This window comes from Monopterus albus, unplaced genomic scaffold, assembly GCF_001952655.1.
Source record: "Monopterus albus unplaced genomic scaffold, M_albus_1.0 scaffold40.1, whole genome shotgun sequence".
NCBI lineage: Eukaryota > Metazoa > Chordata > Actinopteri > Synbranchiformes > Synbranchidae > Monopterus > Monopterus albus.
Window position 1 is genome coordinate 4,515,188 of NW_018127920.1, and position 9,817 is coordinate 4,525,004.

The 9,817-nt window shown below is 41.2% G+C and overlaps 1 protein-coding gene across 2 annotated transcripts in view; it reads right to left on the reverse strand.

The window, feature by feature from the left end:
• The window catches only part of mamdc2a (MAM domain containing 2a), a 51,338-nt gene extending 43,779 nt beyond the window's left edge, over nucleotides 1-7,559 (reverse strand). For both annotated transcript variants that reach the window (XM_020599381.1, XM_020599382.1), the window contains exons 1-2: nucleotides 7,306-7,559; nucleotides 7,014-7,142 (exon numbers count right to left, since the gene is read on the reverse strand). In XM_020599381.1, coding sequence (XP_020455037.1) covers nucleotides 7,014-7,142; nucleotides 7,306-7,333 — 157 coding nt within the window. In that variant the 5' untranslated portion in view covers nucleotides 7,334-7,559. The remainder of the gene's footprint in view (nucleotides 1-7,013; nucleotides 7,143-7,305) is intronic.
• Nucleotides 7,560-9,817: the final 2,258 nt, after the last annotated feature.

Below are 9,817 nucleotides of genomic sequence, written 5' to 3' on the forward strand. Positions count from 1 at the left end.
GTCTAGACCTGACTTTGTAAAGTGTCCTGAGATGACTTTTGTTGTGATTTGACGCTTTACAAATAAACTTGAATAAGAAGATTTCTGCAGACCCTTCACACTCTGGACACAAACTGTTTGTACGTCTCCCCTCTGGACAGTGCTACAGGTCACTGTACATCAAAACAACCACACACAAGGGCAGTTTCTTCCCCTGTGCCATCACACTGATGAACAGTTGATCCATGACTCTATGACTGGACACAACAATCACCCCAGTGCAAAAAATTGTAAATATAGAGTACATATATTTATAAAACCTGACTCTCCTCCCATTCCTTTCCTAATTTTGATTAAACACGTTCCTACTTCAAAGCACACACTGTTTATTCTCATTTTGTTGCTCTGTTATTATTCTCATTATTTTCTGTTCCTTTTACCTTAGAACACATTGAGAGCATCTGTACCGGAGTCAAACTCCTGTATGTTCAAACATACTGGGCCCAGACAATTCTGATTTCTGAACTGAGAGCTGAGCAGAGCTACAATCAGGGTACAGAGTCATTTTACAGTCTGTCAGCTAAGTTTATCCATACAAAATTATAGTGAGATCTAAATGATTTGAGGCAACTTTTTTAGACAAACTAAACAAGAATGTATGCAGGTAAATACAGCACATACTGTATCTCCCAAAATGGTGCCCCCATCCCAACATTCAACACAGTGTGACAGACCTTCATATTGTCTATTTAGGACAAAAACCTAATGTTAAACTTGCATTATAGTGAAATCTTTAAAGTAAAGTATTTTATCTCAAAATACATTTACAATTCTTTATCTTTGATTAACTTACACTTGAAAAGGGAAAGATTAGCATTGGGTTACCATACAATTACAGAATGCCAAGCAGAAAGAACTTATTGAAGAAAAGAAAGTGATCTCTAAAATGCAGCTAAAGGCAGAGCTTCACTGAAAGGTTTGATCCAAAGCTGCAAAAATGAGGGAGAAGATTAGAGAAATAAAGGTACACTATATTGACAAAAGTATTCAGTCACCCATCCAAATCACTGAATTCAGGTATTCCAATCACTTCCATGGTTACAGGTGTATATAATCAAACACCTAGGCATGCAGACCACTTCTGCAAACATTTGTGAAAGAATGGATCGCTCTCAGGAGCTCAGTGAACTCCAGCATGGTACTGTGATAGGATGCCACCTGTGCAATAAGTCCATTTGTGAAATTTCCCCGCTACTAAGTATTCCACAGTCAGCTGTTAGTGGTATAAAAAAGTGGAAGCGATTGGGAATGACGGCAACTCAGCCACAAAGTGGTAGGCCATGTAAAATCACAATTATGATGTGGGCCTGTTTTTCAGGGGTTGGGCTTGGCCTCTTAGTTCCAGTGAAAGGAACTCATAATGCCTCAGCATACCAAGACATTTTGGACAATTTCATGCTCCCAACTTTGTGGGAACAGTTTGGGGATGGCACCTTCCTGTTCCAACATGACTGCGTACCAGTGCACAAAACAAGGTCCGTAAAGACATGGATGAGTGAGTCTGGTGTGGAAGAACTTGACTGGCCTGCACAGAGTCCTGACCTCAACCCCATAGAACACCTTTGGGATGAATTAGAGTGGAGACTGCGATCCAGGCCTTCTTGTCCAACATCAGTGTCTGACCTCACAAATGCGCTTCTGGAAGAATGGTCAAGAATTTCCATTAACACACTCCTAAACCTTATGGACAGCCTTCCCAGAAGAGTTTAAGCTGTTATAGCTGCAAAGGGTGGGCCAACATCATATTAAACCCTATGGATTAAGAATCAGTTGATGCTCAAGTTCATGTGCATGTGAAGGCAGGCAAGCGAATACTTTTGGCAATATAGTGTATTTTTGCAGTATCATTTAAAGACAAAGCAGTTTTTAGACATAGGCCATACAGGCGGTTTCCTGTATGCCTCGTTGTTCAAAAAAACAACAAACAAAAAAAAAAAGAAAGAAAGCACTACAAGAGAAGAGTATGCACAGACTAGTTCATTTGCTCACACCATATGTACTCACATTTGAGTAACCAGGTTATATGTTCCTTGCAAAAATTAGGCTAACCTTTCCTACAATTCATTAGCCCCATTCCATGCAGTGTCATCTAACATTACTGTGTGGTAGACAGTCCTGGAAGGTCCCACAGAAAGTCTCTGATAAGTAGTCGTGCATTACTAACATTAGTTACTGTACAGCTAACATTAGCTATATTAGCTATAGCCTGCCTGTAGCTTACATTAGCAATTGCTGCAGCAGACCTCTGTCAAAGCAGCATAATGTTAGCTAAAAGTGAGCTTTAACGTAGCTGAGTTATGTAAGATGAATTCGGGGAAGCCCCTGCAATAACTATGTGGCCATGCTTGGCAGACAGAAGCCACGATGTGGACATCGGCTCAGGGGAAAGGGCTGTCCTCTCCTCATGGGTCAATATAAATCATACTCTAAGCCCTGCTCCTCAAAGCCCTCTCCTCCATTCCAAAACTGTGACAGAGAAGAGAAACTGAAAGAAAAAACTTTGGCATTGAAAAACACTGCCATCGACAAAAAAAAATCTGAAGGTTGTCACTGAAAACAAAAAACTCTGGCACTGAAAAAGGCTACATATGTTTTAAAAAAAAAAGTAATACTTTTTTTTTAATGCCAATGGTTTGTTATGTTTTGTTTTTCAATATAAATGCTTCAGTGCCAGTATTTGCTTTTTCAGTTATGGTTTTGTTTTTTGTTTGTTTGCTATTTTTTCAGTTGTGGCTTTGTTTTCAATGCCAAGCTTTATTTTTCAGTGCCAAAGACCAAAGTTATCAATCTGGCGCCATACTAATAGTACCTCTTTGCCCATCTGGCAGTACTTTAGCGTAAAAAAACAAAACAGAACAAAATGCTAATGAAAGTTCTTATGTAACATATTTTATAAGATGACAGGATCTGCATGTACACCATGCATGTGCTACATTGCCATCACTGTTGTGAGATCAACTGATAGTTTTACCAGTGAAGATGTCTCACTCTATTGGAGTTTTTTGAACAACAGAGAAGCACTCAGTTTACTCTGATTATTCAGTGGTGTTACAGAGTGGGGTTTACCTCATAAACAGTCTTTGTCTAACAGCCATGTTGTCCGTTTTTCCACTGGCTGCAGCAAGGTCTAAAACCTCACAGCACTGAGTGTCATTTTGTCCTGTCCTCAATTTAAATCAAATCAAATTTATTTATATAGCACTTTAAAAACATCCAGTTGACCAAAGTACTTTACATGAGCAGAATGAGATCACAATAAATAACTAAAATAAAATAAATTGAATCAATGCAAGAATAAAACAGCACAATAACAGACACACAGATGGCATACAGACAAATGAAAAGAAAAGCATCAGGCTCTACTAAGTATTAAAAGCCAAGGCAAATAAATATGTTTTAAGCAATGATTTAAAAGCAGTCAGATCGGCAGCCGATCTAACATTGAGAGGTAAAGTATTCCACAATTTAGCACTTCCTGCCAGCCCCGAGCCTGCCTGACGTCTTGCCACCCAGCATAATCTGTTACTTATTTAATAAACTTCCTTCTTTAGTTACTACTTCTCTGGTTTATGTGTCTGCATCTGTGGTCCACACCACTGACGTAACAAACCTGTACTTAGACATAAATTAATTAGAGCCAGAAAGCTAGGCCTAACAGACTTAGCAACATCCAGCGGGGCTGCAACAGTAAAAGCATGGTCAACCCAGCATTTATATCTGGCCCTAGGAACCTCTAAGAGAAATTGCCTTGAAGATCTGAGGGATCTTGTAGATTTGTGCCATGGCACTAATTCAGTGAGGTAGGATGGTGCCAAACAATTAAGCGCCTTAAAAAATGAAAATCAACAGCTTAAAATCAATTCTATGACAGAATGGAAGCCAGTGGAGAGAGGCCAGTACCAGAGTTATATGCTGAAAATTTCTAGTACTTGTCAGAAGACAAGCAGCAGCCTTTTGAACCATCTGAAGACGACAGAGGGAGGACTGGTTAACACCAAAGTATAGAGCATTGCTATAGTCAAGACAGGAAGTGACAAAAGCATGGATTGCAATCTCAAAATCGTAAAAAAGGGGGGAATGACTTGACTTTACTTAACAGTCTCAGGTGGAAGAAGCCAGATTTCACAACAGAGTTGATTTGCTTGTCAAATCTTAAGTCACCATCAAACATCACCCCTAGGTTTTTACAGTCAACTTTAGATTATAAAGGGTCAAAAGATGACCCTGGTCAAAAGAAGTTATGGTTGCCAAGTCTCTTAATAGCACACACTCAGTTTTACTTTCATTGAGATTTAAAAAATTAAGTGATTCCAAGTCTGCCAGACAGTCAAACAATAATGTAATGACATCCCTCTTGTTGCCTTTAACGGTGAGCATATCTGAATGTCATCAGCATAACGATGAAAAGAAAAGCCATATTTCCTTAAGACAGATCCCAGTGGAAGCATGCACAATGAGAACAGAATGGGACCATGCAGAGATCCTTGGGGAACACCACAGGAAAGGATTGTTGAAAAGGAGGAACAGGTACCAATATAACAAAAAAACTGTATCGAAGGCAGCAGTGAGATCTAAAAGCACCAATTAAACTGAATCCCTGGCGTCCCTAGCCAACAGGATATCATTACTGATTTTTAATAATGCAGACTCAGTACGATGTTTTCATTTAAAACCAGATTGAAATTGCTCTTAAATGCCATTATCTGTCTGAAAAGACTGGAGTTGGATAAAAACAATCTTCTCCAGAACTTTAGACATAAAAGGTAATTTAGACACTGGTCAAAAATTAGAAAACGCTGAAGGGTCAACATTTAAGAAAAGGTTTGACAATCGCTTGTTTAAAAGCCTCTGGCACTGAACCTTGTCATGGTTTGGACAGCACTGCCTGTCTTGGTGCATTTTTTTTCTTAGTGTATTTCCAGTTTCTGTCAGTCCACCTGCCCCAGCTTTACCACCAATTAATCAGCCATCATTCCACTCACCTGACGCTTATTATCTCTTGGTCCTCCCATGTATATATACACCCTGCTTTCCGCTCACTCTCCACTGGTTCATTATGTATATGTCCCAAGGATACTGTATGCTCTGATGCCCCTTGTCATGTTTCCCCATTCCCTCTCTGTGAGTTTTTCTCCTCGATGTTTCTCGCCTTCTATTCCCCATGCTCTGAGTTTCTTGTACTCCTGATGTTTCTCGTTTTTACGCTCTTAGTCTTTGTCATGGCCTGGTGTCCTTTCTGTCTCGTTTCTGTTTACTAGACTGCAAACATCACTGTGCTTACCAGACTGCTAGCACTACTGTGCTACTTACCTGACCTCCTGCCGGCTCTCCTGCCCATCCTCTGGTTCCTTGTCCTGGTTCTCCTGGTCCCTCGCCCCAGCCCCCTGGTTCCTTGCCCTACCTGTCCCTTGCTGCACTTCCTGCCAGCCCCGAGCCTGCCTGACTTCTTGCCATTTTATCAATAAAATATTGAAGTAACCCTCGCATATTACTACGGATGCTTCAGGATGAGAAGCAAGGTTGCATGGGTTGATAACAGAATTAATTGTACAAAACAAGACCTGAAGTTTGTGATGCTTACTGACCACAATGTTAAAAAGATAGTCCGATTTGGCAGATTTAACCGCTTTCTAATAGTCAGAGCAGGGGTGCCCACACTTTTTTGCCTTGTGAGCTACTTTTCAAATGACCAAGTCAAAATGATCGACCTACACTAAAAATACTGCGCGCGCACACACACACAAAATAAATGTATGAATGAGTGTCGTAGTTTTTATGAACAGTCTGAAAGTGCCGCTCCACATTTCCCTTCTTCGGAATAGTGATGGTAGATTGGTAGATCAAGCAAACGCATTTCGGATATAACGTCATGAAAAAAAAGTCCTCCTCCCATTCCACATGGAATGTTTTCGGTACGTTTTCGGTTTCTTACTTGATTCGGCTCCCCCACTCATTTTATACCCTTTAGTAGAAGTTAATTCAAAGGCTGACAAGTTAGTTCGCTCACTGGAGTTTTGCAGTAGCTCATGCTGTTGACTGTGCATGTTTGGTGACTCATGTGTCAGAAAAGACGAGATCTCAGACTGGCTGCCCTGCATGTCAATCAAGTAGCAAATGCCATAGGGAGGATGGGTGATAGGCTATATATGAATGATTGGCACTTTCTGCTTTTCCCGTTAGGGAATCTTCACACTGACCATTCCCATGTTAACATTTGGCACGTGTTTTACTCCGGATACATCTAATTTATTTTTGAATGGCACGCGATCTACCAACACTAGCTTTGAGATTGACCGGTCGATTGCGAACGACATATTGGGCACCCCTGAGTCAGAGGCAAATATAATATATTTGAATATTCATAGATCCTGGAATGCACAATAAAGTGTAAACGTTGAGGCCTATTACAGAGGTTCACTGAACTTTTTTGAGGAAAAACTGTTAAGACTATATATTGTTTAGAGCCAAGTATTTTTACATGCAAATATAATTATTAAAATGTCTCTGGAGTGGCACTTTAACATTAAAAGCAACAATTCGCTGTAGACTCAGACCTACTCTGTATGGACTTACGGTGGCCACTGTCTGACTGGCCAAACCATAAGGACATAAGGAAGTTTATTGTCATTGTAGTCTTGAAAACAGAATTCAGTTTGGCACTCTCATAAAAGCAGCTGGATCAACATTTAAATGCAAATCAACATTAACGAACTGAATAAAACAACAGTAAACATTAAATAAAAACAAGGACAGCTAAAATGCAGTAATAAAAAGCAGCAAAAGCACAGTGTGGGCAGTCCACTTAAATCAGTGTACATTTAATGTTACTGAGTGGTATCTGAGTATCTGTTACTGGTTCTCCTCCACACGTTTATAAGTAAATTCCATCATGCTATATTTCAATGGCAGTATGAGTAATACTGGACTAGTCCAAGCATGTTAATCTCTATGCAGAGCTGGTGATGAAACTGTACCTTCTTCATTCATTCTCCAGCTGCCATACTCTGGGTCTGACGTGTAGCCACAGGTGCCCAGCTCAAAGTTGCAGGACCCCGGCAGCAGCTGCTGCTGCTGCGCCATGAGGAACCCGCACAGTAGCAGCACTGCGAAAAAAGAAGAGTCAGGCATTTATGCTTCAGAGTCAATCTGTGCTCATCTGACCTGTGCTCTCATAAGCATTTGCTCAAAAACTAAGAAGCCAAAGCCAAAGCACTTCCTGGTTCAACATTCGAAGTTTTACCCTCAAAGAGAAATTACTTCATTTACCCTGGAGGGTGAGACAGACGCTGCTCATCGTATCTGCCACTGCAAAAACTTTGGAAGATCCCTCTGGCGTTCACTGACCGTCTCCCATAAAATTGCCCTAAGAAATACAGCGCCAGCAGCTCGTCGAAACCCTTACTTGCTGTCTTTCACATGTTATAACATTGTTAGCAGGAAAGATGCGAGGAGGGAGAGAGAAGCAGCGGTCCAGGTCGCAAGTCCGCCTCCCTCTGCTGCCCTGCTCTGTCATGCTAATGAGCCAGGGCCGGATCCAGACGGATTCTGGGTATTTGTGAGGTCACTCCCTCGTCCCCACATTCACCTTGTGCCCATGAACATAGACTATGTACAGTACAGCTCTAATAAGAGCCAGTAATGAAACTTCTGATTCAGTCTAGATCTCCACTTTATCAGCTAGCATTCCTAAAGACACCATGACTCTGTTAACTATGGTAGACAGTGAGACCTTAGCAAGCCAAATTTATGAGAGAAATATGGGTTCAAATTATATAATAAGTCGATAAGTTTATTAAAGTGTATTGTAACCCTAACCCAAGCAAAAACTCTTCCTGAGTCATTTTTTTCAGAGGGGCAATAATATTGAGTGTCATACATAGGGAGGCTGCAGCACTGTCAACAAAAATAAGGTGCCCATGGCATGTTCATTTCCAGCAATTTAATGTTTAATTGTGGGTACCTCTAGATTAACTTTGCACCCCTAATAACTCCAAATAGTCTGTAATTATTTCAGAATGATAAAATCAGAGTGTTATGGTGTAGAGACACCAGTTCTGGTCAAAAGGAATCTAAGGCAAGCTCAGACTGAAGATGCAAATAACTTTATTGCAATAGATTGAGATAGGAGTTATGCAGGATGGCTGCAGGAGGGAATTTCCCCCCCAGGTGGTGGTGAGATTCCCTGGGGAAATTGAGTTCAGTGTAGCCAGCTGTAGCAAACTAGTAGGCACTGGTGTAGTTTTCACATGTTTGCAGGGTCAAAGGTCTCTAACTGGTAAAATACACTGGAAGCAAGATGTAAGTGCTACTGAAGCGTGTTTCCATTCAAGGTTAGATGTGAGCAGCACCTACAGATGTAACTACATATTTTATTGTGGCTACTAAAATTGTTCCATGTTGTTGTCAAGAAAATGTACATTTGGGGGTGGCTGTGGCTCAGGAGGTAGAGCGGGTCGTTTCCTAACCGGAGGATTAGCGGTTCGATTCCCGGCTTGTCCGGTCAACATGTCGAGGTGTCCTTGAGCAAGACACTGAACCCCCAGTTGCTCCCGGTGATGTCACCGGTGTGTGAATGTGTGAGTGCGAATGGGTGAATGGCCGAATAATGTGAAAGCACTTTGAGTGTGCAGTAAAAAGCTTAGAAAGGCGCTATACAAGTATAAGACCATTTAAGACCATTCTGGTGTGAGTGTCGGAGAGTTCAGGGAAGCTATGTAGCAGTCTCCGGTGCTGGCGGATGATACAAAGGAAACCTTCAATAAAGGAGTCTCAATAGGTCTTGGCCAGCTGGATGTAGCAAGTGCAGCTTAGCAAACTAATAAAATGTTGTGAACTGTGTAATGGACCAGAAAGCCACTGAGGGAAAGGAGGTGGGATATTTGGCTGAAAATTGGATGTTTAGCAACAGATCAGGACAATGAACACTGATTGGGAACCATGGTAAAGCTGGGGCAGGAGGGGTGGAACAGAACAGGAAAAAAAAAAAAAAAATAAAAGCACAAAAAAAGGAAGCGAGTCCAAATCCAAACACAGAGGGCCTCTTGCTAAAAACAAAAGGATAGTTCATGAACACACACACCTCCTGCTGCCAGTGGCGCAAGTGGACAGCAGGATGCATTGCATTAATTAATTTGAATTTCTCCTGCATAAATAGGTAAACAAGGATATATATATATCGATGAAAAGAAATGTCTAAACAAAGTAGGTAATTGAGAAACCCCATATTTTAATTGGCATAATGCAGACACAGTAACTTCTCCAGCTTTACAACAATTCTCTCTAATGTTACAGAAACAAGGCATTAACAGACATGCAACGTGTGTTTTTTCAAACTTACCATTAAGTCCCACCGAGTAGTGGAAACATCACTTCCTTTCAGTAAATCCAACCGCTGTTTGTTGCGTCTTTCCCCACAAATCCCTCGCATTACAGGCAACCACATACATTCCAGAAGTAGTGAAATTAATTCCAACAGGTAGCAAAGCATTGATAATATCATGGATCAAGAATCCTCTTGTTAACCCACATCACATGCCACAAACACACTGGCCTCAACCAGTTAAAACAAACAGGTACTGTGCTCTTGGGGATACCAGCGTTGATGAGCTGATCATTCACCACCTCAGGGGGCTTCACTGGCTGGCTGCTTGTAGGTTAGACCCAGTCAGGTAAAACAGCAAGTCCATGTACAGGAACATTCCCAGACATGTAGTAACCTCAGACCCTGTTTTTTTTCTCCATATCCTCTGGTCACAGTGCAGCAGCAGGAGGTAAATTA